This window comes from Schistocerca piceifrons, chromosome 9 (assembly GCF_021461385.2).
Source record: "Schistocerca piceifrons isolate TAMUIC-IGC-003096 chromosome 9, iqSchPice1.1, whole genome shotgun sequence".
Taxonomy (NCBI): domain Eukaryota; kingdom Metazoa; phylum Arthropoda; class Insecta; order Orthoptera; family Acrididae; genus Schistocerca; species Schistocerca piceifrons.
Genome location: NC_060146.1, coordinates 118,305,640 through 118,321,598, shown reverse-complemented (window position 1 = coordinate 118,321,598; position 15,959 = coordinate 118,305,640). Strand labels below are relative to the sequence as shown.

Sequence of the window (15,959 nt, the reverse complement as noted above, 5' to 3'; positions counted from 1 at the left end):
TCCTTGGCTGCCCAACTACCAGAATTTTTGTGATTCAGATTCTTCATGTGTATGTAGCAGTCCACTGAGGCTTTGGTACAATCAAACTACCTGCCCAAGTGACTACTATTTTGAATACTTCACCTCTTCTTCACATACTACAGCTATAGAAAGAGATTTTTCAAATTTGAAATATTGAAATAAGTGTTAACAGAAAGGTGATATCATTTGGATGTTTCAGGAATATTTAGAGTTACACAGCAGCTAACATACTGAATGATTTTGCTCCCATATGTCTCTTTGCACTGAATAGCTGAAAAAGCTGAGAATTGTGTGATTTCTCATTCCAGATAAATAATCAGCTCCTTATCATCTACACACATTAATCCTTTCTCCATCCACATTTACTTTAACCCTGCACTGTGTATCTGATTAATCTTAGCTTGCAATGAGTATGTAAAGGCAACCTCTAGTTCCTGTGCAATTCTCAGTCAATCACATTTATAACAGCTCATCACACAATTCAGGTTCCACAGTGACAACATGCTCATACATGTTAAGATCACTCAATGGACTGATTTGCAAATAACCTCATTTGTCTTTAAGAATATGTCTACAGTTGTTGCGAAACATGCTTAAGTGGACCTTATTTCAAAGCAATGGATGAAATGTTACATCACATTAAGGTGGTGTGTTCAAATGGACTGAAATACAGTGAGCCAATACATCTGGTACCAGGGGCGCCGACTTATAAATACCATCCCCGAGTGGAGAAAATCTCCGAATCAGCCGGGCTCCTTCACATGACAGACCACCATGCTGACCACTCAGCTATTAGGGCGGACTGATAAACATTAGAACCCCAAAAACCGGACTCTTGATAACTTCACACTCTGGGAAACTCTACAAGCCTGACTTTTTTGTCTTTGAAAAAAGAAACAAAATAAACACACACCCCATTTTCATAAAAAGCTAATTTAATTTACTGTAACAATCATGCTTATAGACTATTGCAGAGCAGTGAATATGTAGCCCTGAAAAGACTGAAATTATATTTAAATAAATCCTTAACTATCATTAAAAGAATAAAACATAAAATACTGCTGTCGCACAGTAATAGCACTTTGATTAATAAGTGACATAGCTAATTTATACTTACTTCTTATTAAGGCTCAGGGTCCATTAAATAAAAACTATATCTCAAAGTTAATGCTATAATACAGTTGATGAAGTTAATACAGTATGCCTACTACTTTCAGACAAAAAGTATGTAAATAGCTGGTTTTAATTGGGTATTACACCATAAAAATATTTAAGTCTTTGTAAATAACTAAAACAGCAATAAAGTACTAAATCAGTATTAACATTTCGAAACTGAAAATTTAACACTGTGTGTATTTAATTCTCTATTTTATAAAGATTTTTAATATTGCTCTAAATGCCATTGTTAGGGCTAGAGTGTCTTTAGAAATGTGCTAATGTCAAACGTCTAACTGGATTAGTGAATATGAAGTAGTTGATGACTGGTCGAATATCCAATTAATCCAAAACATCTCTGTGGGCATGAAGAACAGCCAAGCTGTTTAATCGCTTCTGTCCCATTGTTGATCAGAGATACGACTTCAGACATTTCAGGGCGCTAAATGACCGTTCTGCTGCTGCTGTCGTGATCGGACTACCTGGAGAAGCTTAACGCACTTCACTACTTCACATAACATTTCTCCAACTGCTGTCTCTTGTGTAATGTACTTCTTACATCACGCATGTTTTTTAAGACCAGTTGTTTTTTTATTAACGATATCAGCAAACATATTCAAGTGTAAGTGCAGTCTCTCAGTGTCAAAGTCTTTTTTAAAAACTCAGTTGATTTTTCCAAATTTGTTTCACCTCTGTTTACTAAAAGCAAGCACTCTTTGTTCAACTGCAATGACCTGCGAATCCAGTTGAAGCAAACCGCTCAGTAATGCAAGATTGTATCGTTTCACAAACTTCAAAGTAAATAGTTTTGTAGTATTCCTTTGGGGTATTGAAAGTGTGCGGTGAGCTGGCTTCGTTGTTTTCATGCTTCTTTGGTATACTTTGATTCCGAGGAAGTGAAAGATCATCGACTTGCGAAGGTTTTTCTTTTAAACACAATTTGCAAAATTGTTGGAAACTATCACACCTTCCATTCAATATACACATCAAGTCCTCATGTATTTTTTCAAGATCATCAACAATTAGATGAGGGCATTGAATTTTTTCATTGACATCTACTGGGTTCATTGCATGGCAATAAAGATGTAAAAAGATAAGTCTTGAATTGTAACATTGACTCAAGGTAGCCTGCACATTTGTAATCTGCCTCTGTTTTGTCCTCTGCAGAAAATGTTTCAAAACATCAAGAAGTTCTTCAAAGTTTTTCAATATGCTCAAGATACTAGAAGCTCGCATAGTCCATCAAATCAGGCAAAGGGGTCGTAGACCAGCTTGGTCGTTGGCACTATCACAGCGTATGCTTCTGAAAAGTCCCATCCTTTTGTTAGATTCCCTTACGGTGTTTATTAAGTCCTTGGCTAAAGCCATATCATCACTCATTGACACAAGATGGCAGAGACTGTATATAACTACCAAGTTTAAACTGTGAGCAGTGCGGTGCACATAACATGCTTTTGGTTGTATATTGAAAACTTAACATTGTTAGTCCTTTGAACTTACCTCTCACATTCGAAGCACCATCATAGCACTGTCCTCATAAGTTATCCATTGACAAATCAGGACAAGCAAAAACATCTTTTAAAATACTAAACAGAATTTGTGATTCAGTGCTGGGGGGTCTCATTTCAGCCAATAAAGTCTTCGTTGATGATTAAAGAATACACTAAGAGACTAATGTAAACGAATAAAATAGTCATATAAAATAGTCCACTAAACACAAGTCAGAACACTAAACACTGAATGAAACTATCCACACTGAATGACTGCAACAGCAGGGTGGGCTTTATACAGCCAAGGCGTCAATGTCTCTAAGCGTCAAGGCGACGCAAGGTGGAGGGTTCCAGGTGCTTCTGCTCCAGTCCTTTTGGAGTCACTGTGGCCGCCAGACTTTACCCGAAGGTTCGTGCACCGGGATAAATTCTAAGTGTGCTCGCAGCACCGTAAAACTATCATGATTCGCATGATAATTATTTGTTTTAACTCATTGTTGAATGTATTTTGAAAAGTAACTATCGTCAAACAAAGAAAATAAAAAATTCCAACAAAATTTTGTGATATTACAAAGCATAATATAACCAATAATTTTCTTAAATTGCTGAGCGAGGGTGGGGGGGCCTCCCCAAACGAATTTTAGAAGGAGCTCGGGCCCCTCAGGCCCAATGGAGTCTGCGTCCATGTCTGGTTTCATTTATTTCATTGCCCACTAGCTCTAGCGGCATGGCATCCATGTTGGGAGTTAGTTTTTGTCTTTAAGAATTCCTGCACACAATACTCCTGCTTCATAAAGTAATAATTCAGTATACATGCAGTAATCCTTGTGTTCCTCTTCTGGCCGTGTGACAAATGATGCACAATGTTTCTTCACTTCCATTGCAGAAAAAAAACCAGTGCTTTGTTCAATATACATTTCAAAGTAAAGGTAACAGGAAAGCATAAAAACAAACTACAGCTAATGAGAGGCATTGTGGTAGTTAAAATTCCACACTGCCAGTCTGCTCTATGCCCTGGATTAAATTATAAACCTCTGAAGCATTTGACAAGCAGGCCATGAGACATTGGACGGCATGATATGTCAGGGGATCACTTCTCACTATTAAGAGTACATTATCAGCTAGCACCAGGTTCCACCCTCTGCCATCTTCATTATTAACAATATGAATGATACAATGTTACACACACACACACACACACACACACACACACACACACACACTCTAAAGTGTCCAACTAGAAATGTTAGTACCAAAACACAAAAGTAAATAACTGAAGCTGACGATATCGAAGGGAATATTAAGCTAGAGATATTAATTTTCCACATTCCCAGTCATCACAAAAAAGCCAAATATCTGAGCATCTTAAGAGTACTGCCCTCTGTAGGCTATGTATGCTGATCAATTTACTGCTGGGTCCCTAGGTCTGTGGCTGTCAGGTTTGACATACCGTGTCACTGTTCCAAACACCATATGACCCATTAAAAACAAAATATAAAACCACACCATACTTAAAATAGAACCACAATGTTTCATTTATAATTATTTTGGTGCACTTCCCACATAAAATAAATACGATGGTATTCACAATTGGTTGCATATGCCCTTATTAAACAAGCTCCAAATTTGAAATATGTAAATGCCTGAATACATTTTGCACATGTAAAGTAGAGGTTGTTAAGTAGTCGGACAGGTCTATCACCCTCGTCATCCATTATCATACTGGAGTGGAACAAATGAACCATATGCTTGGCCAGATCTTTGATTATATATCACCATGTTCACAAATGAGGGACATCCCGTTGAACCGTTGAAGATCATTCCCACCCATCCTAAAGTGGTAACTTTAGCACCCCCCCCCCCCCCCCGAACCTCTTGGTCCATCCATATGCCACTCCCACTCCCTTACAACATGGCTCATATCCCTGTGGAAGACCCAGGTGCAAGACCTGCCCGATATATATAACCAGCACTTCCTAACCAGACCTGTTACAGGCTTATCCTACCCCATCAGAGACAGGGCTGTCTATGAAAGCAGCAATGTCACATACCACCTGTGTTGCAATCACTGCACAGTTTTCATGTCAACACGACAACCAACCAACTGCCTACCAGTAAGCATGGCCACCACCAAAATTTGTTTACATCAATCCAAGTCTTTGAATTACGGTAAACAAAAAACAGTGTAGGTGTTAAGTTCTGATTTACTTTGTACTGTGCTCTGTGTGCTAGACAACGAATTTACCATCAAAAATTTATCTTCTTAAAAACAAAACCTCACTGGCATAAACAAAAAAGGAAACTAACTTCACTTCATTTTAATTACAAATCCATCTTATGATGGAAGCATGCTGCCAAAACACGCCATACTAAAAAAACATTTTACTGAATGCACTGAACTTTAAAACACTAAAAATAATCATGTAAGATCACAACTAAGTACAAGAACTAGGTAACAACATAGCTCGAATAAAGAAAAAACAGTCGGATGTCTTTACAATATAGATTTTATTTTTAGATACAACATACAAAAGTATCGTTTATTCCAGTGTTTTTTTCTGGCGAACCTGAGCAGCAATGCGATCAAGATCCCGCCTGCCCTGCTCAGTTAGTCGGCGTCCACCATCACCAGTTCGCTCAATCAGCTTCAGTTGCTCTAAGGACTGTAATGCTTTTCTTGCAACACTACCGGCCCCCCGGCAAAAATGTGATGGGCAGACTCCATTTCTCTGGCGACCTAGGAGCAAATGCTTAGTTAAAGTCTATGCTTGGACCCCTTCTCTTAGATCAGCAGTAGCTTAACTAAGAGTAACTCTCAAAAAAGCAAACTTGTTTCTTATAGTTCACAAAATTAGGAAGCTATGAATCACAAACAGCATACAATACTTAAAATGAATTATTTTTATTTTGTTATCAGTGTGTTCATTAAAGACATACAACAGTTCAATTATAAAGTGTTAAATTATGCAAATGACAGAAAATTTCATCACTAAAATGCATACATAGTGCAACAAATCTATGGAAATCAAGATCATATAAATCAGTACCTTAAAGTTAATTTTTCAGTATGCAATATGTACTGGCAACTTATTTATCATAAAATCACATGGTCATTTGCATGTTGTATTCTAGAACCTATGAACAGGATACACTTTTATAATACACTATCCAGCATCCGACCAAATTTGGGCACTTATACCATTTTACCAGCTTTTCTATGCCTTCTGCATACTCAGTTGCTGCCAAGCCGTTGAACCACAAATTAACAGCTTCTTTAAGTTTATCATTACTTCCACAGCGTTGTCCACTCAAAAATCTTGCAATTTGGGGAATAAGTGATTCACTTGAGGCTAGGTCCAGACTTTATGGTGGCTGATGAAACATTTCCCACCAAAGAAAAACTTGCGTAACTACCGCTGCAAGTGGAGACGCAAAATCAAGTCGCTGAAGCAACTGACAGACTATTGCACTTACACTCTCACATCTAGGCATGTTGTCAATGAGCAGAACTCCCTTACAATATCAAAACACTGTAACCATAATCTTACTGGTGCTCAAAATTTGTTTTGCTTTTATGGTTTTGTTAGGGATTGCGAATAATGCCATTCCATTGACTGGAGCTTTATTTCTGGTTGGTTTCAGGAAAGTGGCTGAACCAGGAATTTTCCTGAAGTGATTTAAAGAAATCGCAGAAAACCTATATCAAGTTGGCCAGGTGCGGGATTTATTTCAGATGTGAAATGTGATATCCAAGTCTCCTTACCAGTGACAATGTGATTCATCACCATCCCTTTCATAGCGACTGAGGAATGTCCCTCCAGCTGCTATTAGCTTAGTTTTGCATTTGCCTGACAAAATTAGAGGAATCCACCTGGCACACACTTTTTTATAGCCCAGATTTGCTCTAAATCTCACACAAAGCAATTCTTTAAATGCCTGGAAAGAATTATTGCACTCCACTAACTGAAGCACTCATCTGCTTGGATTTTTGTTTCAATCGTTGCTTTGAGTCTGCCAGGCAGCACTGAAGCCCTGCTTGAGCGATGTTTGTCTGAACACTCTTCCGTCCACCACTAAAGACGATACATCACTTCCGAACTGATGCTTCACTTATCCACCACAATCTCAGTTATCTGTCTATAAATTTCAACAAGCCAGACTTTATGCGCATTTAAAAAGCAGGTAACACTGCGCACCTCAGCACACAGTGGGATTGTCAATTTTGCACACATTTGAAGTAGCACAGCTGAGCAATAAGTGGCTGCATCGGGTCATAGCTGCTGCCCTACTGAAGCAAACGTGTAAAAAGGTAGGAAGAGACGTCAACAGTGAGAGTAGATGAGGTCATGTGCCAAAACAAAAACATTCTTCATTTTCCTAATGAGTCTCACACTTTATTGAAAGAAGGCTGCTCAAATGTAGAGGGCAGAAGACTTCATCATTGTCATTAACTTCAACAAGTTAGTTTTCAAAAGGAAAGTTGTGTAATTCCAAGCACAGGATAGGGATTGCAGGAAAGGATAAAGTGACAATGAAATGTAAAATATTGAACTTCCAAAGAACCAAATATGTGGCCAACAATGCACAAACAGGGAACATTTTGTCTTCTATCTTTGCCAAGAACATCCACAGTGAACATCTCTGCCTGACCTGACCCGCTGTACCTAGTTCTATTCTTTGTAACAGGGCATAAATCAGTCCCTTTTCCACCTCAAGCAAGAACACATCACATGCCAAATCAAAAATATGAGTGTCCTATACAAGTCTGTTTACCACCGAGCTCTTTCTATCGTTTCCTGGATTGTAAGGCTTACAAGGCATTTCCTCACTACTTCCAAATCTGATCAATCATCTCACATTACAGGAGTATGAGAAAAACTCTGATAAAAGTGGGATCTACTTGGGCTATGATATGCGCATCCTGAAACTAAATGAGCATAACCTCTGCTTAGGAATTAAATACTACTCACTGTTAGCCTGAAGAGTCTATGAGCAAGTCCAACTACAATTTTATCGCAAAATCCATACACATTAATGAATTTCGAAATATTTATTATTGGAAAGTACAATATCTGATATTTTCTGCACAACAGAGGAAGGTTTATATTTTACTGTATTTGGATAAAAATAATTAATTGAAATGATAAATTTTAAAATTCAATTTGAAATAAAGATGCCTTTAAAAATTTTATTATTGTTGCACGCTGTCTACAATTACATTTCAACCTCAATCTGGTTAAGCAGTTTAAGAGTAACATTTCTCTCAAATCTCAGAACATTCGTAATTTATCCAGCCTGATTTTATCATCAGCACTACCAACTGAAGCAGCCATTTGACACACACTGCAAAATTCTTCAGTCATTTTTTATGACAGCAGGTTGCTTTGATTTTCATGCCCCATTTCAAACTCACTCTACTGTGTTCTTGCAACACATTATTTGCACTAGAGGAGAAACCTGTACTACTACCACTAACACCACTATAATGTCTCTACACTACAGCCAAAACTTTTACCACTACTAAAATTTTGGTGCCTAATTAGTGTGTTCATAAGTTTCCAGAGGAAAATACTCTGATGTCTCCCTGATTCCAGGCTAGTGGAGATGAGCATAGGGTGACACACAAGGAAACAACCCAGCTATTCATTCCAAAATTCAATGAAACCATAAAACACAGCTAGACTGCATAATAGGAATGCAACACTTCAAATGCTAATAATCCAATTTTTCATTCACCAAGCCACTTCAGTTACCAGTTTCTACTCATAAGGTAGACTGATTATGGGAAATGGCTTATGTTTATTATTTATTTATGTTTTCACTAAGGCCCATATTACACTATCAAAATGCAAAACAATTATAAGTAAACAAATAATAAAATTAGTACTGCCTTTTAAGGGTTTCCAATTCCACCAGGCACCGACCCATCCTAAAATAACCATATTGGTATGTGGCGTAGCATACATAGGCGGCAATGCAGGAGCTGACTGGCGATTATTGCTCTGAGATACATCATGGCACACCTGTTACACCTGTCCACGTAGTTCTGTAAGTGTTGTCGGCTGATGGTTCATACGGATCACTTCTCATCCCATCATATACCCACATGCGCTCGACTGGAAACAAGTCTGGGGATCACGTTGCCTGGGAAGTTGCTGCAAGTCTTGCACATCACTTTTTAAGATTCACCAGCAGTGTGTGGCTGAGCATTATCATGTTGGAACAACATAGCACCCTCCTTTTGCAAAAATGGCAGAACAGGTCTAACAACATTCTGCACATGCCTAGTGCTGGTTAGCAGTCCCTCCAGAAACATCAAAGCTGAATGAGAATTGTAGCTTATCGCACCCCCAGCTATAGGGCCTGGGCTGGACTAGTATGTCTTTGACGAATGCAGTCTCACCATGTCTCCGTCTTATGCACAAACGACAATCACTTGCGAGCAGGCATAATAAGCATTCATCGCTGAAGACGGCATGCCATTCCACCTTTGAAGTGCCCCTCTGACGGCACCAGTCTAGTCGTGCACGTTCAATGCTGTGGCATAAAAGGAAGATGGGCTAGAGGTGTGCATGCCCATAGTCCCACTGCTAACAACCAGTTCACAATAGTTTGTTTTGACACTTCTGGGCCCACAAGCCCTCTTATCTGTTCAGTGGTAGCTGTATGATCTGCCACTGCTGCCCTTACAATATGACAATCCTGGCAGCCTTCTCTGCTGCGTGGATGTCCAGGACCTCATCTACAGGCGTGAGCATGTGACCACTAATGTCAGCATCACTGCACAACTCATGCAGTACATCCAAATTGTGTGCAATTGTGTGCCAACTCTCCTAGATGAAATCCTGTCACTCGGAAGGTCACAATCTGACTCCTTCCAAATTTTCTCAGTGCATCTCAGTGCCATGTTTACCTGCTTGCTCCATACTATTGCGCCACACTGATCCTTCTGGCTGTGAGCATTCCCTATTATAGGGCAGACACAGATGATGCACTGATAGCTATGCCACTACGATATCTGTTGATGGACGACGGTGAAACCATTATCAGTACATCTGCTATCCTCCAGTTGCCGTCAATGGATCAAACTCTACAGTCTTTCCAAGTGTACTAATTTTTCTTGTAAGTTTACATATAGTAATGGAAAGCACTGGTGTAATGTAAATAATCTAGCAATAACAGGTAAAAACTCATCAAATAGCAGAGGCATCCAGTTCCAACATTGTCAGTACAATGTAGCTGTGTGTGTGTGTGTGTGTGTGTGTGTGTGTGTGTGAGAGAGAGAGAGAGAGAGAGAGAGAGAGAGAGAGAGAGAGAGAGAGAGAGAGAGAGACTCTCTCTTAAAAAGGATTCATCTGGAAGTTCTGTTTTGTTTACGCACTTTCCATAGCTAAAAATCAACACTTGTACTATTGAGTGAGTTGTTACATTTATTCCTAATTATTTGCTTCCTGCCAGGATTCTCCATTACCATATTTGGCATAAGAGATTAATAAATGTGAAAATGAAATGGAGATCATGCTAAACACGCAAATTTTAGTATGAGGAACAGGTCTACATTTCAACTATCGTTTCTGCCAATTGTTGTCAATTTTGCTAGTCACAATTGCAATTTTGCACTAATAATCAGGTACACAAGTATGTAACTAGATATCGGTCACACTGTAAATGAACTACATACGCTGAATCAATACCTACAGCAGCAAAAACATAAATCACCAAAGAAAATGCTACTCATACTACCTCTTTCAATGAAGGCTGTGGTACTGGATTGGTATTTGTTTTGTCGTGAAGTGTGTTCAGAATTTATGAAGTACATGAGTAGGTTGAGGGGGGCATGGGGTGGTTGTGGAGGTGGACGGGTCACAGTTTGGGAAAAGGAAGTATTGGAGAGGGAAGTCTGTGGCTGGTCTTTTGAGTGTGGGGGGCTGTTGTTCCGGGGGAGGGGTGTTCCAAATGTGTTTTTTGGTTTGTGGAAGGGAGGTCCAAGGCCGAATTAGTGGGGTTAATTGAGGAATATATAGAGCCGGGGTCCACAATAGTTTCTGATGCTTTTTCTTCGTATAGGGGGTTGGGTGAGAGGGGATTTAACCTTCAGTCTCATTTAGATGAGTACTGTTGGCGGAAGAGTGTCCCAGAGGGCTATTGTGTTCGGGTTTTCTTAAGGGCTGTGGGTAAAATATATAGGCTGAAAGTAGTTAGTTAGGGTGGTCTGGGTAGGTGGGTGGGTGGCTGCGGCTCAGGGTGGGGTGGGTGGTTTATTTTGTTGTAGAGTATTTGTTAAGGTGGGGAGGGGGGGAGTGTGTTTGGTTTTTGTTTTAGTTGTGGAGGATCTATTTTGTTGAAGTTTCTGTTGAGTTTTAGTGTGGGATTGAGATTTTTTTATGTTGCATTTGGTTTTAGTTTGTGGGTTTTTTATTTTGGGGTCATCAAGGGGGAGGTTGGGTTGGTTGACCGGGAGGGGGGGGGGGTTTGAGGTGTGGGTGGGTTGGGTTTTTATTTTGGTTTAGTATTTTTTCATTGGTGTGTGTGTGTGTGTGAGATTGTGGTGGCCAATCTAGTTTGTGGGGCTGGAACTTTCTTTTGTGTGTGTGTGTGTGTGTGTGTGTGTGTGTGTGTGTGTGTGTGTGTTTTGGGGTCTAGGGAAGTGTTTCATTGAAATTTGTGGCTGTGAAGGTTGATATTGGTATTGGGAGATTTTTTTTGAGTTACATAGGTTAAGGGATTTGGAGCTGCTGCTGAGCTATATAGTTGGAGGGAAGTGTCCGTTCGTAATGTTTGGTGGTGTATGTTGGTGTTTGTATTGGGAGATGGGATCGAGAGCTGCTGTTAAGCTATATAGGTCAAGGGAAGTGTTCGATCCCAATTTATTGGATCGTGAGCTGCTGTAGATCTATATAGGTCAAGGGAAGTGTCCGATTCCAGATAATACAGTGTTTTGTGGTATTTGGTGAGTTTTGTGATGTCAATTTTTTTTCGCCGTTTTGCGTGGCTTTGTATGGGGGTGGGTGCCTAAATTTGTTTAAATTTAGTTTGTCTCCACCCAAAAACCCCCAATTTCCTGAGCTTGTCCCGTTAGAGTCATTAGGCTTTTTGTGAAATGTGTGTGTTTGTTTTTGGATGTATTTTTGTCTTTATAATATGTATGTAACGACTTTATACGCGCCATATTGGAATTGTCGTTTATGGTCGTTTCCGCCATATTTGTGACGTCATGGGTCAAAGCAGACGGGGGGGATCGGATGCTTCCGTATCTCCCATATCTTTTTGCTATCACATTCAATGGCTTCACTAACTCCCGACCAAACTTGCAAACTCTCCAATTAAGGTAAAAGTGCACTTAACAGTGACAGCAGCTTTTCCATTGCATGCAGCTGTTGGTAACAGATTGCATGACAATTTGTGGGAGAGACACACAGCCAATGATTCATATGCAAGCTTAACCAATGAAAACAAGTTAACTATTTTGATATATACAGTTAGAATGCAACCACATTGCCGGAATTTTTGGCAGAATAGGAAATACGACATACAAGGTGATTCCGGCCCAAGATGCTGGAGTTGGTAATTGTGTGTGTGTTTTATTGATAAAAGCTGTGGCCACAAGCTATATGTGATAAGTCTTATTGTGCCTATTTGCAACTTGATGTGTCTTCTTTAACAGTAAGTAGCAATCTGTCTTTCCCTACACTACCTTGAGCTTCCCCTGTATGATAGCCATACAAGCAGGTTATTGTAATGATGAATACATATTTCAAGCTGCACAACACATCAAACCATTACAGCAAACTATTACAGCAATCTTATACTAGTGTTGAGATTTGCTGGATTCTAACCTAACCAAAGCATCAAGTCAAATCAGTGTATTAGCAGTTTTTCCTGGTCTCTAAAGAAAAGAAATAATTATATTTGGCGATTCTTTCCAGCTACCATGTAATCTCACTCATCCGGCCATGACCAATGTCACCAAATTGCAGAGATCTGCACAAAAACCTGGCCCTTATATGTACTTTAGTCTGAATTAGTTTGAGGCAACAGTCAATAGCAGCAGCAATCTTAACTAAGGTCTGCTCAATTAGCAGTGGGGAACAACATATGCCAATAATATATTTATGGGTCGACAGAAGTGTCCGATCCCACGCGTCGGCTTTAACCATGACGTAAGGGTGTTGTCGTGTGTGACGTCATGACGGCGCGGAGTTTGGTTTGAGTGTGGCTGTCTCCAGTTCTGTTTTATCTTATTTTATTTACTTTTCTGATCTGTTTGTTCTATCTCGTGAGATTTTTTTAAATTTAAAAACACTTATTACTTATTTTAATTATCTGTTTCCTCGAATTTCTGTTTTAGTTTATTATATTTATCTTTCTGATCTGTTCGTTCTATCCCGTGAGATTTTTTTTTTTTTTAAAGACAAAAACCACTAATCAACTACTGAAGCATCTTTATCTTCTATGGGTTGCAGGGTTTACGACCCCTGGGGAGGTGGGTGGGTATTCATGCATGGCTGTCTTCACTTACACGTTGTAGCTATGCAAGGTGTCTAAATTTGTTTATATTTAGTTTGGCTCCCACCTAAAACACCCCATTTCGCGCACTTGTCCCGTTAAGTGTCATTAGGCTTCTTGTGGAAAGTGTGTGTTTGTTTTTGTTTCCGCCATATTTGTGACGTCATGGGTCAAAGCAGACGGGTGGGATCGGACGCTTCCGTATTTCCATATTTATTTACTGAAAGTTTGCCAACATGTATTTAACAAAGGAGCACACCAAAAATGTGCACTAGGCAACAGTACTTTTGATGAAAATTTTCCACATAGAACCAACGAAAATCCAATATAACTAGAGATGTTAAAACTCGCCAGAAGTTCACATACTGATGGTAAAAATACTGACAGATGCAAATAATAATATGAATACTAAAATATGTTAGTCTACTTTGCTAGAAGTGCCAGTACCTCCAAATATTTTTGTTACTGCACCAACTCCAACTGGCGACCTGAAATAGATGTGCCTAGCGAGAGCAGCACAACGTGTATAGTACCAATCATCGTCATATGGTGCAAGTTCCTTAAACCTTGCACTTTTCACCAAATCTACCCATTCTGGAACCTTCATCTTTCCAGTCCTGAAAGCAAAACAGTTTCAAAAATAAATATACAACTAAATAGTATGACAAACAAAATTCAGACCTACAATATCTATTGTAAACAAAAATTACTGTTAAACACGGTCCTGACAGTATACGAGTATGATTCAACAAATAATTAGGATAGTGCTTGAAGTAATTTCATAACACAAAACTAACTTTTGCTATTATTCTGAGAAAACTCACATTATCTCATGTGACACTGTCTGGAAATTACCGCATAAAATAGTACAAATCTCAGCTAATTACAGGGAAATTTTTAGACAGTTGCTTGTAGAATTGTTTAGAACACTTAAGAATAGCAACTGGAGTAATTCTAAGACAACGCATGAGCTACTGCCAAAACACTATAATCGGGTGTTATATGATCAAGAACTCAAGACAAACCTTTAAACAGAAATAGTATTTCTAAACTACAATTTAATGTTACTAAACTTTAAAAGAGCTCTTTGTGCAACACCTTTTGACATTAGAGTAGGGCTGTTTCGCATCACCAACTAACAACATAAAAGGAATAATCTAAGTCATACAGGATTTTGAAGCATCTCGCACTTGGTCTTTCAATGGCAAGGAATAAACACTTTCCAAGCCTTATTTGAATTTTCATCAAATTCTTCTGTTGCATCTCCTGAATCAAAGCAGAAACTGGTCTCGTCAAGGATGTTAACACATTTCCGACTAACCGCTGCCCCCACTTTCATCAAACAGTAAAAACAGTAAGTTACGAATTAACTATATAAGACATTTCACCTATTTTTCTCTAAGGGCTGTGCTTTCAATCACGGCGTTTTGTAAATTTTTGATTGCTCTAGTAGGAAACAAAAGTTATTCCTGTGGATATGTTCTGGCTGTCTTAATTACCCAAGGCTGCCCTTTGGCGATGATTCGGGGCATATTTAGATAAATTTGAAGCACTACTCCTATAATGAAGATCTACACCAATCTATGTCTATTCAAGTGATTTCCATAACACGCAAACTCACTTTTTTAAGAACGCCGAAAACGCTTTGACGAACTTCTGTTGGTCGACATCCTTGAGCGTCACGGATGGCATCTGCAAATGAAGCAATTTAAAAACTGGAATTAAATGGGCATGAAAAAAGCAGCGCACAACGCGCCAGTCGCTGGCCACGCAGCACAACAAAATTTTCTCTAACATTAAACAAGTCAACATTCAACAATATGATCAGCCTTGTAAGAGACTCACGTGTTCTGCTAATCAACAAGTAACACCGAATAACGGCAGCATTCGTTACAAGCAAATAAATTATAAACGCTAAAGTGGAAATAACTATAACATAATTAAGTTCATTTATAAATTTTCTTGGTATTACAACATTACCTTCGTATTTCACTTTACAACCAACTCACAACAGGGCAATCAAACGGAAGAAGGAACTGACCACAGATCTTATTAGTTCACACTTCACAGTTCACCTACATCCACCAAAGATAATAGGTGGCGTAAACGAAGATGGCCTGCCGGGATTCCATAGGCATGAATTACTTACACATGTGATTGGAAGTATTTTTGTATATTAGGTGTGAGCAATGTAATTTCAGCTTTCTATGATATACTAAAATGTGAGAAAATCGGTGAAAAGTATATTTATGTTAAAAATTCTGCAACAACGATCATCCACTTTATTTAGTTCAAAACAACCATGAGGACCTGATGTTAGATTTTTAGCTTCAAGAATCAGACCCCAGACAAGAAGACCTGGAGCCATCTCAACATGACAAGCTAAGTAAACTTGAAAGTTTATTGTAATTTTAGCGCCTCTCAAATCTTCTTAAAAGACTTTGCTTACTAATTATTTGGACTGGGCATTGTCTAATGAGGACAATAGATGGATGGAGGAGGGAGACTACAACATCAAACCACAGTTCCTTACACTACAGAACAAAATCGTGTAGCAGAAAGATACAATAGAACGATCGTCGAGAATGAACGATGTATGTTACTTGACACAAAATTACCTATCAAATTTTGGGGAGAAGCAGTCTCCACCGCAGTTTATCTTATTAACAGATCACCAATAAAAGCTTTGAATAATATAACGCCAAAATAGGCTTTCTCAGGGAAGAAAGGTAACCTATGACATCTGAGATAATACGGCAATAAGGCATATGTTCACGTTCCAAAAGC

At 38.9% G+C, this 15,959-nt stretch overlaps 1 protein-coding gene across 1 annotated transcript; it reads right to left on the bottom strand.

The window, feature by feature from the left end:
* Positions 1-5,155: 5,155 nt before the first annotated feature.
* LOC124717099 (40S ribosomal protein S19) lies at positions 5,156-15,238 on the bottom strand. The gene is made up of 4 exons (XM_047243805.1): positions 15,153-15,238; positions 14,794-14,864; positions 13,620-13,789; positions 5,156-5,403 (listed from the first exon to the last, which is right to left on the bottom strand). The coding sequence occupies exons 2-4, from the start codon at positions 14,862-14,864 to the stop codon at positions 5,207-5,209; spliced, it is 438 nt and encodes a 145-aa protein (XP_047099761.1). The 5' UTR covers positions 15,153-15,238; the 3' UTR covers positions 5,156-5,206.
* Positions 15,239-15,959: the final 721 nt, after the last annotated feature.